Here is a 17501-nt window from a genome sequence, read left to right as displayed (position 1 = left end):
TGGGAGAACTGAGCCAGCCCAGGCCAGCGAAGCCCCTTGAATCAAACTTTATGAGCCCAGTCTTGGCAGAGAGAATGCTTGGCGGTCTCAGCCCCCCTGCCCCCGGGGCTTCGATGTGCCAAACCCTGGGATAGATCCAATACAATTATATTAGTCCCTGTTCCACATGGGACCCATGGCCTAGGGAGGAGTGAAGGGCAGGTATTGAATCCCCATTTTACAGATGAGAAAACTGAGGCCCAGTAAAGTGAAGTGACTCTCCCTACTAAGCTGTCATTTCCCTTACTCCTTTCCACTTCTGTGTCACCTATGCACTTACATCTCTCCCCTTTACACACTTGATAGTCATCCCTCAGCCTCACGGCACTTATGTACATATCCATAATTTATTTGATCATCTGTCTCCCCCTCTAGACTGTTAGCTCCTAAGGGCAGGGAACATGCTTACCATGTTCTGTTCTGTTGTATCTGTTGTATCTGTTGTATTCTGTTGTATCGAACTCTCCCAAGCACTTAGTACAGTGCTCTGCCTGCAGTAAACGCTTAATAAATATCACTAACTAATTGATTGATTGGCTGACTGCCCAGCGTCACACAGCAGGCAAGTGGCCGAGCCGGGATTAGAACCCAGGTCTTCCCAGCTCCTGCCTCACCCTCCCGCTCCTCACCCTCTAAGTTCCCCATCTTTCTGGGGTTCCATATTCCTGTCCAGGAATGTAGGGCAGCGGTTCTGGTTGGGAGGAGGAGAAGGAACAGGGGAGAGAAGAAGGGAATGGGGGTGGTGAAGGGAGGGAGGAAAGTTGGAAACACTTAACTATCCCTGGCTGAAGACTTGAGATAATTGCAAAACCCATTATCCTCTCATGGGGATGCGGCTGGTTGTAAAACAGTGTTTTCTGGACACTTGGCAGGCACGCTCGGGCGCATCTGCTTGAGCAAAGTCCATCTTTGTTTGGGACCGGCTCCGTTCTAACTCCTCTAACCTGTTTAGGCCTCGGAGAGAGAAAGAGACACAATAATGAAAAACCGACCGTGCAACATTGCCTTACACAATCCAATAAATTACTCGAGACCCGGCTGCCAGAGCAGGCTAAGCCCAATATTGCCTGCAGTAATTATTTGGATCAAATGCAGTTTATCTGCCTCATATTTGTGTTTCTGTACTCTGTGGTAACTTATAAATGTCAGTGCGGTGTTTATTTGTTCTAATGAAAGTTAATGGCATCGGGAGGCAGGAGCTGAGCGGGGGGGCTCTAGGTTTGCCAGTCGTCTCTCGGTCTCTGGAGTCGGATGGGCAGAGGCGGCCTGCCATTCCCCGTTAGGGGGGCAGTACTGATATGCTGGGGGCATCCTGGGGAGGGGCCTGGGGAGGAGCTCGGGCCATCTGGAAAAGCAGCGTGGCTCAGTGGAAAGAGCCGGGGCTTTGGAGTCAGAGGTCATGTGTTCAAATCCTGGCTCTGCCAATTGCCAGCTGTGTGACTTTGGGCAAGTCACTTAACTTCTCTGTGCCTCAGTTCCCTCATCTGTAAAATAGGGATTAAGACTGTGAGCCCCACGTGGACAACCTGATCACCTTGTAACCTCCCCAGCACTTAGAACAGTGTATTGCACGTAGTAATCGCTTAATAAATGCCATTATTAATATTATTATTATCTGGAGGGTGAGGGGAGGGAGTGCTCTGGGAAGCTGGTGTGACCTTCCTTCTGTTCTCACTCCACTTTGGGATCTCTGAGCACCCCACAGGGGCTTCCGGCAGGCACCCTGGGCTGACACAACCCTTGGCATGACCCTTGGCACATCAGGGAACACCCTGGAGCTGGATCAAGGAAGAATAACAATAATAATGATGGTATTTGTTACTCCGCATCAGACACTCTGCTAACCACTGGGGTAGATACAATCTAAGCAGGTTGGACGCAGTCCCTGTCCCACGTGGGGCTCACAGTCTTCATCTCCATTTTACAGATAAGAGAACTGAAGCACAGAGAAGTGAAGTGACTTGTCCAAGGCCACACAGCAGACATTGGTGGGGCCGGGATTAGAACCTAGGTCCTTCTGACTCCCAGGCCCAAGCTCTATTTACTAGAGACTGAGGGGGTGTGGGGTGGAGGGCTTAGGAAGGCAGCTTGCTAGATGTGGAGGAGGAAGGCCGGGAGTAGCAAGGGGGTCTAAACCATGCTGGTGAAGGGACTGTTACATTGAATGCAAGACAGAGAAGCACAGGCCTACTGGGAAGAGCAAAGGCCTCAGAGTCAGAGGACCCGGCTTTAAGCCCAGCTCTGCCAGTTGCTTGCTGCAGGACTTGGGTGAGTCATTTACCTTCATTGTGCCTCAGTTCCCTCAACTGTACAATGGGGGGATTCAATACCTGTTCTCCCTCCTACTTAGAATGTGAGCCCCATGCGGGACAGGGATTGGGTCTACCCCAGCACTTACAATGGTATTTGACCCAGAGTAAGCGCTTAACGAATACCATAATGAAAGACTGCTCAGGGTATGGGGCTGAATGTTAATAGTCCTGATGATAATAATGATAAAGCAGAAGCCTCAGATAATGTTCTAGCCTAGATGAAAACTGGGAGTCAGTTCCTGAGGGCAGACCTGCATAGCTCACTGCCAGCAAGAAGGGAGAGTTTCTCTTTGAGGAAAAGCTTCTCATGGAAAAAGTCATGAGGAGGTAAGAGAAGGCAGTGAGGAGGCTGCCAAGGAAATCCAGGGCAGGGGGCACCTGGCGTTCTCCGGCCTCAGGAAAGGGCAGCCTAATGGTTAGGGCCCCAGGCCTAGGAGTCACAAGGACCTTGGCTCTGATTTCGGCTCCACCACTTGTGTACCGTGTGATCTTCAGCAAGTCATTCAGTCATATTTACTGAGCGCTTACTGCGTGCAAAGCACTGCACTAAGCATTTGGAAGTACAACAGCAAACAGACACATTCCCTGCCCACAACAAGCTCACAGTCCAGAGTCACTTCACTTCTTTGTGCTTCAGTTCCCTGATTTGTAAAATGGGGATAGGACTGTGAGCCCCATGTGGGACATAGACTGTGTCCAACCTGATTAGCTGGTCATAATAATAATGATGGCATTTATTAAGCGCTTACTATGTGCAAAGCACTGTTCTAAGCGCTGGGGAGGTTACAAGGTGATCAGGTTGTCTCATGGGGGTCTCACAGTCTTAATCCCCATTCTACAAATGAGGTAACTGAGGCACAGAGAAGTTAAGTGATTTGCTCAAAATCACACAGCTGACAATTGGTGGAGCTGGGATTTGAACCCATGAACTCTGACTCCAAAGCTCGTGCTCTTTCCACTGAGCCACGTTACTTCTCCTGGTACCCACCCCAGCTCTTAGTACTGTACGTGCGTGGAACATAATAAGAGCTTAACAAATACCATAAAAAAAGAGAACACAGTGCCAAACACTATAAACATTAGCATAACAAAGGCCAATCATTTTTGTATGCCCATTATGCCTGGAGTTTTGTATCCTGTACTGGGCTTTTCAGCCACACAGGTGTCTTATTCAAATGCAATCAGATACAGTCCCAGTCCCACATGGAGCTCACAGTCTATGAGGCAGGGATGGAAAGAGCGTGGGCTTTGGAGTCAGAGGTCTTGGGTTCAAATCCCGGCTCCGCCAATTGTCAGCCGTGTGACTTTGGGCAAGTCACTTCACTTCTCTGTGCCTCAGTTCCCTCAGCTGTAAAATGGGGATTAAGACTGGGAGCCCCACGTGGGACAACCTGACAACCTTGTACCTACCCTAGCACTTCGAACAGTGCTTGGCACATAGTAAGCGCTTAACAAAAACCATTATTATTATTATTATTACTATTATTATCTGTTCACAAGCTCCCAAAGGTGACAGTGAGTCACAGGACCAGGTCTTCCTTCATCATGCTGTGTGGGCTTGAGAAATCCCCCTCCATTTCTGGGCTTCAGTGTCATCATTCCCCAGCCCACTGCTCTAGAAAAAGGGGCATCACGGCCCAGGGTGTCAGCAGATGACAGGGAGCCCAGTACACTGAGATCTCCAAATGAACAAAACCTCCTAAGTGCTCCTTCAAGCTATTACTGTGCCGTCTGACTCTAGGATATGTAAGCCTGCTATCAAGTAAAGCACTGATTTATTTATTCTACATTATGGTGGTAGTTGCCAGTGCTGCCACAGAGGTATAGACTTCAAATGCCATTATATGTATTTCACACCACTCTATGCATTGACTTTATTCATTGCTTTTGAATGTCATTAAACTCCACCCAGGCCAGTAACAATACTGTTTCCATAGAAACTAACACACTTCAAAAGGGAAGAGTCAAGAGGGACCAAAGGAGCCGGGAAGCAGGCAAACAGAATGGGAGAAAAACATGATTACCACTTATGGATTATTGGCTAGAAAGATACCACCACGGCCATACAATCTAAGAATGGTGGCACTTTTAAGTTTTTATTGCTTCTTCCTTGAATACCATCCCGCCTAATTCATCTCAGCTGGAAACTGCCAGTTATAATTCAGAGCGCTAAAAACTTGATGGGCTTTTAGATCATCAGTTATTCCCTATGTTACAAACGATGCCTTGTGCAGGTTGGATCTGTGAGGAAAATGGGCAGTCAGGTTCTGGTCTGTGTGTGGGCAGCTGGGACTGATGGAAAATGTGGGCGGGGAGGGAGTGGTCACTGGCTATGGATGGATAGGGTGGTTGCTGGGTGTAGGTGGATGGGTGGGGTGGGGAGACCCTCTGTGTGGGAGGATTGGTAGCTCCTGAAAGTGGATGGGTGGGTGGGGAGGTCCCTGGGTGTGGATGATTGGGTGGAGAGGTCCCTGGGTGTGGACAGGTGGTTGGGCTGGTCTCTGGGTGAGGATGGGAGAGTGGAACGGTCCCTGTAAGGTCTTTGTGGGCAGCTGTGTTATAATGTACTCTCCCAAGCGCCCAGTACAGAGCTCTGCACACAGTAAGCTCTCAATATATGCAATTAATTGATTACAGGCCTAAGCACATAAGTAATGCAGAAAGGAGGGAGAATAGGGAGGGGAGATTAGTTAGGGAAGGCCTGTTAGAGGGCATGTGATTTCAGTAGGGCTTTGAAAATAAGGAGACCAGTGGTTTGCTGGATGTGAAGTGGGAGGGAATTCCAGGCAGGAGGGAGGATTGAAAAAGAGTCAGCGGGCGGAGAGATGAGAAAGAGTCACAGTGAGTATGTTGGTGTTTTAGGAGGCAGATGAATGAGCTGCCTTACAGTGGGAGAGGAGCAAATTTAGGTGGGAGGGAGAGAGTTGTGGAGCGCCTTAAAGCTGAGGGTCAGGAGTTTCTGTTTGATGTGTCCTCATCAGCCCTACTCTGCCTCCCAGGTGTAAGTTTGCTCGCTTTGGTCATAAAATCCTCCAGTTTCACCTTCAAGAAATTCTAGAGTCATCGCCCACTGACTCCTTGTGACAGGAAACACGGGCAGAAAGAAGCTGAGGACAACATCCGACGGGATTGGTGGAGAAGGTTCTGGCTCATTAAATTGTAGCTCCTGGAGGGCAGCAATCGGGTATCCTGCTTCTGCTAAACTCTTCCAAGCGTTTAGTACAGTGAAGCAGCATGGCTCAGTGGAAAGAGCCCGGGCTTTGGAGTCAGAAGTCATGGGTTCAAATCCCAGTTCCGCCAATTGTCGGCTGTGTGACCTTGGGCAAGTCACTGAACTTCTCTGGGCCTCAGTTACCTCATCTGTAAAATGGGGATGAAGACTGTGAGCCCCCCGTGGGACAACCTGATCACCTTGTAACCTCCCCAGTGCTTAGAACAGTGCTTTGCACATAGTAAGCTCTTAATAAATGCCATATTATTATTATTATTACAATGTTTCACAGTGAGTGTCTAATTAATACTGTTGATGATGATGAAAAAAGGGTCTCTGAACATTTTTCTCCTTGGTTAGTCACTGACAATTAGGAAAAATTTCAGTTGATCCATTCCACCCATTCACTCTCATCCTCTCCTCCCCTCTCCTCTCCCCTCCCCTATTCTATTCCATTCCTTTCCTTTCAATTCTATTCCAGCCAGACTGTAAAATCCTTGAGGGCTGAGATTATGTCTATCATTGAACTCTCCTGAGTGCAGGCAGGGAATGTGAACATTATATTGTACTCTCCCAAGCGCTTGGTACAGTGATGATGATGATAGTATTTGTTAAGCACTTACTATGTGGTGAGCACTGTTCTAAGCATTGGGATAGATACAGAGTAATCAGGTTGTCCCACTTGTGGCTCACAGTTTTAATCCCCATTTTACAGATGAAATAACTGAGGCACAGAGAAGTGAAGTGACTTGCCCAAAGTCACAGAGCTGATAAGCGGTGGAGACGGAATTAGAACTCACGACCTCTGACTCCCAAGCCCGTGCTCTTTCCACTAAGCCACGGTGCTCCTCTACAGTGCTCTGCACACAGTAAGTGCCCAATAAATACGATTGACTGACTGGCTGGCTGCTTAGTAGAGTGCTCTGCACATAGAAAGCACACTATATCACTGATCAGTTGATTAGGGGTCAGGAGATCTGTGTTCTAATCCTGGCTCTACCACACTTCTGCATGACCTCGGGCAAGCCACTTAAACTTTTGTGCGCCCCAGTTTCCTCAACTGTAAAATGGGGAAAAAATATCTACTCTCCCTCCACCTTAGACTGTGAGCCCCATGTGGGCCAGGAACCGTGCCTGATCTATCTTGTCCCTACCCCAGTACTTAGCACAATGCTTGGCACATAGTATGTAGTTAATAAAGACTACAGTTATTAGTGTTATTTTTATTAATAGTAATAAATTGGCCCATGAAATGCTGATGTCCACTTGGCTCTGCCACGGATATGGTGGTGCCCAATCCCTTGCTCCACTACATTCAGCTCTCAGGGTATCAAAGCACAGTCTTCCCTGACCCCTTCCCCCTCAGGCCTTGGAAGTGGGTGGGCAACATCATCCTATTTTACAGGTGGGAAAAGGGAAGGGAGATCACCCTTTCCACCCACCCACCTGTGGACTGTGTACTGTCCTCTAGACTGTAAACCCGTTGTGGGCAGGGAATGTCTGTCTCTACTACTGTACTGTACTTTCCAAGCGCTTAGTACAGTGCTCTGCACACAGTAAATGCTCAATAAATACGATTGAATGAATACATGGACTCCTGGCTCACACCATCCCCACCCCCCAGCCCCCACCACTTGGATGTCCCTCTCCTCATAAATCCACCAGGCCTCAGCCCTTCCCGTCTTCAAAGCCCAATCCCCTCCACCAGATCTTACCTCCTCTAGGAAGCCTTCCCTGATTAACCCTCACCACACAGAGTGGAACCCTCACCTGATCTGCTTGTATCCACCCCAGCACTTAGTACAGTGCCTGGCACATATTTAAGACCTTAACAAATACCATAATAATGATAATTATTATAATTAATACATCAGCCATCCCAAGACTTAGGTTTCCACTCATCTTCAGTATATATACATGTGTGTATATAAAATATATATATCGTGTTGACACACACATACATTTACACACAGGACAATTTAATTGCATACTCAATTTTGATTTATTTGGATATTCCATCCTTAGTCTTCCTACTCTCACTATGTGTAAATGTTTTGAATGTAAACTGTAAACTTCTTGAGGCAGGGAACATATATTTTGCTTCTGTTGCACACTTTCAAGCATTTAATAAAATGCATCTGTACTTGGCAGGCCATCAGTAAATACCAGGATTACTACTACTACAACTATCACTATACTGCGCTGCTACTACAACTACTGCTACTTCTACACACAAGGAGCAGGGATGACTGGGGTGGGGACCCCTGGGGAGAAGGTACGAGGTGGGGGGACTAGATCCTTATCCGGAGGCTCTCGCTCGCTCCGCTCATGTTCCACCATCCTCCTGCCCTCTTTTTGACGTTCTCATCCTTCCCAGCAGTATCTCAAAGAGGTCTCCTGCTTCCTCTCAAAATCCACCCACTTCACCTGTGCCTCCGAATCGCACCTTATTAAAATGCTTCCTCCTCCCTTCTTCTCTCCCTGACAACCATATTCAATTGTTCACTCTCCAATGGCCCTTTCCCCACTGCTTTCAAACATGACTACGTTTCCTCTACCCTAAAAAAATCTTCCTTTGACACCACGGTTTCCTTCAGTTATCACCCCATCTCCCTCTTACCATTCCTTTCCAAACTCTTTGAGGAATTCAAAGAGTTCTATCTTCACTTTGTCTCTTTCTTCACTTTGTCTCTTCCAATTTTCCCCTTGACACCCTGCGATCTGGCTTCTGCTCCCTTCACTCCATCAAAATTGCCCTTTCAAAGTGCACCAGTGATCTCCTTCTAGCCAAATCTGACAGCCTCTGCTCCATGCTAAACCTCCTCAATTTCTCAGCTACTTTTGACACTGTGGACCAACTCCCTTCTGAAAACATTACCTAACCATAGGTTCACTGACACTCTCCTCTCCTGGTTCTCCTATCTCTCTAGTGGCTCCTTCACAGTCTCTTTCATGGGCTTCTCCTCTTACTCCCCGTGTCTCACCCTCCAACGGTGAGAATCCCCTCAAGGTTCAATTCCAGGTCCCCTTCTACACTTACTCCCTTGGAGAATTTATTCAATCCCATGGCTTCAACTACCATCTCTATGTGGATGATTCCCAAATCTACCTCTCCTGCCCCAGTTCTCTCTCCTCCTCTGCATTCTCACATTTCCTCCTGCCTCAGGACATCTCAATCAATCATACTTATTGAGCACTTACTGTGTGCAGAACACTGTACTAAACTCTTGGGAGAGAACAGTATAACAGAGTTAGTAGATATATTTCCTGTCCACAGGGAGCTTACAGTCTAGAATCTTAAATCCCTACTTGGGTGTCCCACTGACACCTCAAACATAACGTGTCCAAAACAGAATTCCTCATCTTCCCATCAAAGCCCTGTACTCCTCAAGATTTTCCCATTACTGTAGACAACACCACCATCTTCCTTGTCTCCCAGACCTGTAACCTTAGCATTATCTCTTTCATAGAGAAGCAGAGTGGCTTAGTGGCAAGATCCTGGGCTTGGGAATCAGAGGTCACGGGTTCTAATCCTGGCTCTGCCACTTGTCAGCTGTGTGACTTTGGGCAAGTCACTTAACTTCACTGTGCCTCAGTTATCTCATCTTTAAAATGGGAATTAAGACTGTGAGCCCCACGTGGGACAACTTGATCTCCTTGTTACCCCCCCCCCCCCCACCACCCCGGTTCTTAGAACAGTGCTTCACACATAGCAGACACTTAACAAATGCCATTATTATTATTATTATTATTCTTTATGCCTCAGTTCCCTCATCTGTAAAATGGGGATTAAGACTTTGAGCCCCACGTGGGACAACCTGATTACTTTGTATCTCCCCCAGCACTTTGTGCTTGGCACATAGTAAGAGCTTAACAAATACCATTATTATTATTATTATTATTATTATTATTATTATTATTCTTCAACCCATATTCAGTCTACCTCCAAACCCTGATAGTTCTGCCTTCATAATGTCTCTAGAATCTATCCCTTCCTCTCCATCCAAACGTCTACCATGCTGATCCAAGAATTTATATCCTTCCTTGGCTATCGCAACAGCCTCCTTGCTGGCCTCCCTGCTTCCTGTCTCTCCCCTCTCCAGTCTATACTTCACTCTGTTGCCCAGGTCATTGTTCTAAAAAAATGCTTGATTCACCTCTCCCCACTCCCCCAAACCCCCAGTGGATGTCCATCTCTGTATCAACCAGACAGTCTTTGGCATTGGCTTCAAGGAACTTAATCAGCTCACCCTTCCTACCTTACCTTCCTGATTTTCAATCAATCATATTTTCCTGCTACAATACAACATGCACACTTGGCTCCTCTAGGCCAACCTATATATCTTGTCTATCTCATCGCTTTACCCACTTTGCCCAGGTCCCACTTCTGGCCTGGAAATCCCTCCCCCTTTATATCTGACAGACTTACTACTCTCCCTCCCTTCAAAGCCCCGCTAAAATCTCTCCTCCAAAAGACCTCCTCTTACTACGCCCTCGTTTTCCCTATTATTTGCCCTCACTTCTGTGTCACTTCTGTGTCACGCTTAGAGAAGCAGCATGGCTCAGTGGAAAGAGCCCGGGCTTTGGAGTCTGAGGTCATGGGTTCAAATCCTGGCTCCGCCAATTGTCAGCTGTGTGACTTTGGGCAAGTCACTTAACTACTCTGTGCCTCAGTTACCTCAGCTGTAAAATGGGGATTAAGACTGTGAGCCCCCCGTGAGACAACCTGATCACCTTGCAACCTCCCCAGCACTTACAACAGTTCTTTGCACATAGTAAGCACTTAATAAATGCCATTATTGTGATTGTTATTATTATTATTATTATTACCTACGCCCTTGGATATGTACTTATGCACTTGATAGTCACTCCACTCCCAGCCCCACAGCATTTATGTATGTATCCTTATACTCTCCCAAATCCTGCACCTGTAATTTACTTAAATATCTGAATCGCTCTGGACAAGGATGGTGATGACCAACTTCATTGTACTGCATTCTCTCCAAGTGCTTCATACAGTAGTCTGAGCACAGTAAGAACCCAATAAATACCATTGATTGATTGCCACTTGCCTGCTGTGTGACCCTGGGCAAGTCACTTAAGTGCTTTGTGCCCTGTCTGTAAAAACGGGGATTCAATTCCTGTTCTCCTTCATCCCCTAGGCTGTGAGACTCATGTTGTATAGGGTCTGTGTCAGACTCTACTATCTTGTTCCTACTCCAGTGCTTAGTACAGTGCCTGGCACATAGTAAACACTTAACCAATCCCACAATTATCCCCTCATGCGTATCCTTCCCCTCCCAGCTCTGTCCCGCTCCCAGCTCTGCAGCAGGAAGTGGACTCTAGCAGAGAGAGGGGGAGTGAGGAGAGCAGGGGTGGGCTTGGGCTTCCACTAAAGCTGGAGTAGAAGGGGGACAACAAGGGGAGAGAGTTGGTCTGGGTGGACTGTAAACTTAATCTGACTCCCCTTGCCTCTCCTACCCTCTGGCCCTGTCTCATTTTCTTTCTTAGGTCCCAGTTTCCCAACTCTTTCTCTGTCTGTGTCTGTTCAGAGTTCTGGATTCAGACTCCAAAACACACACACACACACACTTCACACATGCACAACCACTCAACACACCCATATGCCCTCCCATGAGCACATCCACATATCCATGTGAATCTCCCACATGCAGGTATACACCCCAACGCATACACATGACTGAACTCAAAACACACCTGCATATACCCCATACATATGAATAGGAGAGACAGGAGCACTTCTGAAGTGGGAGAAAAATGAACCATCAGAGAATGAGAGTTTGAATTTGAGTGGTAAGGGAGATGAGGCGAATGGAAAAAAGTGTTTTTAGGAGGTGAGAGAGTTTGGGTCTAGGTACCAGGTAAAAGGGGAGATTTTGAAAGCTGGAGGGTGACCTCCTTGAGAGACAGATGGAACAAAGGACCAAGAGTAGGAGGAGAATGGACTAGTAGAGCTTCCCTTCTAGACTGTGAGCCCGTTGTTGGGTAGGGACTGTCTCTATATGTTGCTGACTTGTACTTCCCAAGCACTTAGTACAGTGTTCTGCACACAGTAAGCGCTCAATAAATATGTTTAAATGAATGAATACACTCACCCCCCCCCACAAGTATGCATATTCCCTTCTGCCCAAGCATGCACACACTTTCTATGACATGCTCACTCATCCACACATACCTCCACACTCAGTACCCAAGTGCATAGACTCCTACACACACTCACGCTCCACATATGCCCCCTCCGCCCACCCCCACATTCACGGCCAGCAGTGAACCCCCTCAAACTCCAGCCCCCTCCCCACCAATGCCCACTTATCCTCAACCTCCACATCCTGCAGAAGCCGCCGACCACATCCTCGGAGTGGTTAAACACTTCCCCGACAGAAAAAAAAACCCGCTTCTGGATGGCCACATGCCTTCTTAAACGGTCTTTGAATTGCGCTTTCTTTTTATTGCTTTGTGTAGTTTAACAGCTCCAATTGCGATGACTTCAGTTTATGATAAACCCCGGATCTATAAAGCTCCCGCTCATTCATCACTGCCCTCCTGCTCCTTTGCAACTTGTTATTTTTTGATACGAAAAATGTGGGGGGAGGGAGGGGAGAAAAAAAGGCATCAAATTAACGGGAAGACAAATGAAAACCAAGATCACTTCTCCCCCCGGTGATAGACACCGTGTTAGATACTGTTAAGTCAAACAAATACGCTTTAATGTAGCACAAGTGGGGCTTTTATATTTATTTTAAATTGGAAACAAAATGATCACGGCCTTATCTTTAATGGAAGCAGCAGCTAATTGTTCTAATACCTCACTAATCCCAGCGTCAGGGTGAAAAAAAGAATTTGACTACTGCACCGATTGGTTCCATTTATTCGGAGGAGGGGGAAGTGGCTTGGCGGGAGTCCCTGCACATTCTGCTCTTGTGATCTATGGGCTGCAGCTACTCCGCTTCAATTATTAATAGGCGGGAGTTATAATTATTCCGGGTATCGGTACAAGATAATTATGAACCATAAAAGCAGCTTTCGCCTGCCTGCAGACAGACCTCTTTGTCTTCTCTGCAAATAGGCTGGCAATGGGGCTCCCAGGTTTTGGAGAGGAGGAAAGAAAGGTGGGAAGGGGGGGGGGCACTTGGAAAATAAGGGTGGGATGGAGGAGGATGGTCAGAGAAGAACGGGGAGGGGCTGGGAAGTTTTGAGAAGCAGTGTGGCCTAGTGGATAGAGCACAGGCCTGAGAGTTAGAGACATGGGCTCTTATCCCAGCTCCACGTACTGTGTGACCTTGAGCAAGTCACTTCATTTCTCTGGGCCTCAGTTGCCTCACCTGTAAAATGGGAATTAAGACCATAGCCCTCTGTGGGACAGGGACTGTGTCCAACCTGATTATCTTGTATCTACCCCAGTGCTTAGTACAGTCCTTGGCACATAGTAAGCACTTAACAAATACCATCATAAAAATATCATTATAAATATCCACGCTCAGCTCCTTGTTCCTCCCAGCCTTGACCAAAGTGGTCTCCTTTCATCTCCAAGCCTTTAGGCCTGGCCTTGTCTAGAAGTACAGTTTTCCATCAGGGTTGAAAAGACCCAAAATGGCAACTTTCTGGCCTTTAGGTTCTTGGTAGTCTGTGCCCCAAGGACCAAATTATTGCCCACTTCTCACCCCCCAATGCTGACAATGGGGAAGCAGCGTGGCTTAGTGGAAAGAGCACGGGCTTTGGAGTCAGAGGTCAGGGGTTCACATCCCGGCTCCACCAATTGTCAGCTGTGTGACTTTGGGCAAATCACTTAACTTCTCTGTGCCTCAGTTACCTCATCTGTAAAATGGGGATTAAGACTGTGAGCCCCCCATGGGACAACCTGATCATCTTGTAACCTCCCCAGTGCTTAGAACAGTGCTTTGCATATAGTAAGCGCTTAATAAATGCCATCATTAATGAAAAGTTGGCAGCCATGCCTAGCAGCAGGAGGAGGAAAAGGAGGGTAAGGGTGCCTACCTAGCATCCCCTGGAAACTTCAGTACCACCAGCCCTCCCAGCACACTTTTTTTAAAATGGTATTTGTTAAGCTCTTGTTATGTGTCAGACACTGTACTAAGAGCTGGGGTAGATACAAAACCATCAGGTTGGACAGAGTTCATGTCCCACGTGAGGTTTACAGTCTTAATCCCCATTTTATACAAGGTAATCAAGGCCCAGAGAAGTTAAGTGACTTGGCTAAGGTCACACAGCAGATAAGTGGTGGAGCTGGGAATAGAACCTGGGTCCTTCTGACTCCCGGGCCTGTGATCTATCCACTAGGCAACACTGCTCCTCTACCCTTCCAGGATGGTTATTCCACTTCTGCCAAGCCAACTCCTGGCCCTTGTACTACTGTGAATCCTGTGCCCTTTGACCTCAACTGGCACCATACAGGAGTCAATCCCTGCATCGGGGCCTCCCAGGGACATGCTTGAGAGGCCATCCGACTGACCAGGTTCTCATCTGTCCATTGGTCTGTCTGTTCCCTCAAACCCAACTTCTCCCACACTGACCCGGCTTCTTCTCTGGGCTCTGTCCTCTGAGCCAACAGCCTCCTTCCTCCAAGCCAGGGTTCTGTCCCTGGGGTTGCTCAGTACAGTGCTAGGTACACAGTAAGTGCTCAATATGCGCTAAAGATTGATCAACCAATGCTTATTTTTATTACGGGGGCAGAAAATTGCCTGAGATGCTCAGTACAGTGCTCTGTGTATAGTAGACTCTCAGTATAGTGAAGCAAATGGCTGTGTGCTCACCAGGCAGCTGGTACTCAGCACGGTGTTACACAAACAGAGGTCTTGGACCATCCTGGGATCATGGTGCTGATGATGGAGATGATGATTTTGGTGGCCGACTGAGTGGTGAGTTCTGGGATTTAGCCCCTTTTGGGGTGTCAGTGCTCTCCCTGGTCTCCCCAATTCCCTGGGCCTCCTGACCTCCCTGGTCCCCTTGATCCCCCAGCTTTCCCAGCTTCCCTGGTCCCCCAGCCCCTGATTTCTGGTCCTCCCAGCCTTCTCAGGTCTGCCCCAGGACCCTTGGCCTCCTTGGGTCCTCAGCCCAGTGGCCTTCCCTGCCTTCGGTCCCTCGGATCTCAGACCTGCTGGTCCCCCTAGTTAAGCAGAAGCAGCGTGGCTCAGTGGAAAGAGCACAGGCTTGGGAGTCAGAGGTCATGGGTTCTGATCCCGGCTCCCCCACATGTCTGCTATGTGACCTATGGCAAGTCACTTAACTTCTCTGAGCCTCAGTTACCTTATCTGTAAAATGGGGATTAAGACTGTGAGCCCCACGTGGGACAATGTGATCACCTTGTATCCCCCCCCCCCAGCGCTTAGAACAGTGCTTTGCAAATAGCAAGCGCTTAGCAAATGCCATCATTACTATTATTTTTCATCGCATAGAACAGTGCTTTGCACATAGTAAGCACTTAATAAATGCCATCATTTTTTTTTTCCCTGGCCCTGGATGAGCGTGTGGCTTCGCTGACCTTCATTGATCCTCCGGAACTTGTCCTTGGACAGGTACCCCAGGACCAGGTAGCATCCTCTCCTTGGAAGCCCGAACTCTGGAAGAGAAACACGCAGGGGTGAGATCATAGCGTCTGGGCAGACCAAGTGACAAATGGGGCAGCCTGCCAGGTCTGCCCTGGGCAGGAGAGGCGTGAGGTGAGAGGGAGGGTGAGGGATAGGAGCCCTTGACACTCATGTGGAGAACTGGACGGACCCTCTTTGTTCTTGTAGAGAAGCAGCGTGGCTCAGTGGAAGCAGCACGGGTTTTGGAGTCAGAGATCATGGGTTCAAATCCTGACTCCACCAGTTGTCAGCTGTGTGACTTTGGGCAAGTCACTTAACTTCTCTGTGTCTCAGTTCCCTCATCTGTAAAATGGGGATTAAGACTGTGAGCCCCACATGGGACAACCTGATCACCTTGTATCCCTCCAGTGCTTAGAACAGTGCTTTGCACATAGTAAGCGCTTAACAAATACTGTCATTATTATTATTAAGGGCAGGCCCAGGCTGGGAGTGTTGGGGAGGGGACCCAGTGGGGGGATGTAAGAGGAAGGGGCTGGGGCTGAGGTGGGAGAGAGGAGCAGGGGGGGAATGGAAGGGTGAGGGAAGAATGGGGAAGAGAAGGGGGAGGCAACAGAGTTATTATTATTACTAGGGGGCAGGGGAAGGAACAGGGTGGGAAGCAGATGAGGAGGGACAATAGGGAAGGAAGCAAAGCAGGGGTGGGGCAGGATGAGGGGGCAAGGCAGGGAAGGAGGGAAATGAGGAGGGGGCAGGGTGAGAGTCACTATGAGGAGCAAAGCAGCATGGCTTAGTGGATACAGCCCGGGCCTAGAAGTCGGAAGGACCTGGACTCTAAGCCCGGGTCCACCACATGTCTGCTGTGTGACCTGGGGCAACTCACTTCACTTCTCTGGGCCTCGGTTCCCTCATCTATAAAATGGGAATTAATAGCATCGGCCCTTTGTGGGACTGTGTCTGACCTGAATAACTTGTATCTACCCCAGTGCTTACAGCAGGGTTTGGCACATTGTAAGTGCTTAACAAGTAGCATAATCATTATTATTATCATTATGAGGAGGGAGCAGGGAGAGGACACAGTAGGAAAGGAGAGAAGCAGGGGTGGGGCAGGATAATAAAAATAATAATTATGGTATTTATTAAGCTCACATGAGGTGCCAGGCACAGTTCAAAGCGCTGGGATAGATACAAGCAAAGTGAAGTGGCTTGCCCAAATTCTCACAGCAGACAAGTGGCGGAGCTGGGATTAGAACCCAGGTCCTCTGATTCCCAGGCCCCTGCTCTATCCATTAGGCCATACTGCTTCCCCAAATGCCCTGAGAAGCTGCTTCCCCGAGAAGCAGTGTGGCTCAGTGGGAAGAGCACGGGCTTGGGAGTCAGAGGTCATAGGTTCAAATCCAGGCTCCGCCACTTTTCAGCTGTGTGACTTTGGGCAAGTCACTTAACTTCTGTGGGCCTCAGTTCCCTCATCTGTAAAATGGGGATTAAGACTGTGAGCCCCCCGTGGGACAACCTGATCACCTTGTAACCTCCCCAGCGCTTAGAACAGTGCTTTGCACATAGTCAGTGCTTAATAAACACCATTACTATTATTATTATTATTATTAAATGCCCAAATTCTCCTAAAATGTCACTGGAAGAGAACTTAGTTGGCAAGCGTGGGGCTCAGCTGTCCGGGAGATGGTCAGCTGGGAAGGCCATGGGCAAGAGTGCAGGGTCGGACACAGTCCCTTTCTCACTTGGGGCTCACAGTCTCCATTCCCATTTTACAGATGAGGGAACTGAGGCCCACAGAAGTGACATGATTTGCCCAAGGTCACACAGCAGATAAGTGGCAGAGCTGGGATTAGAACCCATGATCTTCTGATTCCCAGGCCTATATTTTAAGTACTACACCGTGCTGCTTCTATTACGCCATGCAGAGGGGACAGGATGGGAAGCAGGATGAGACGGCCCAGTAGGGAAGGAAGGGAAGTGGGGGTGGAGTAAGCTGGGGAAGAGTGTAGGTGCAGGTCGGAAATCTAGCAACTTGGGGGAATTCTGGGCCCTATTCATTCATTCATTCATTCAATCATATTTATTGAGCGCTTACTGTGTGCAGAGCACTGTACTAAGCGCTTGGGAAGTACAAGTTGGCAACATATAGAGACGGTCCCTACCCAACAGCGGGCTCACAGTCTAGAGCCCTATGAGATCCAAAGGCCCGGGGCACATTCCAGACAGAGCCAAAGCCAATGCATGCACCTCTGCCTCCCACTGTCTGCCATTCATTCAGTCAATCGGATTTGTTAAGCACTTACTGTGTACAGAGCACTGTACTAAACGCTTGGGAAAGTAGGATACAACAATAAAGAGTGACAATCCCTAATCACAACG

General features: G+C 48.2%; 1 protein-coding gene across 2 annotated transcripts in view; it reads right to left on the bottom strand.

Moving 5' to 3' along the window:
- The window catches only part of KIRREL3 (kirre like nephrin family adhesion molecule 3), a 386118-nt gene that overhangs the window by 74647 nt on the left and 293970 nt on the right, over positions 1–17501 (bottom strand). For both annotated transcript variants that reach the window (XM_038753761.1, XM_038753762.1), the window contains exon 2: positions 15083–15160. In XM_038753761.1, the coding sequence (XP_038609689.1) occupies positions 15083–15160 (78 nt within the window). The remainder of the gene's footprint in view (positions 1–15082; positions 15161–17501) is intronic.

The sequence above is a fragment of the Tachyglossus aculeatus genome, chromosome 11 (assembly GCF_015852505.1).
Source record: "Tachyglossus aculeatus isolate mTacAcu1 chromosome 11, mTacAcu1.pri, whole genome shotgun sequence".
NCBI lineage: Eukaryota > Metazoa > Chordata > Mammalia > Monotremata > Tachyglossidae > Tachyglossus > Tachyglossus aculeatus.
This window is presented reverse-complemented; position numbering and strand designations above follow the sequence as displayed.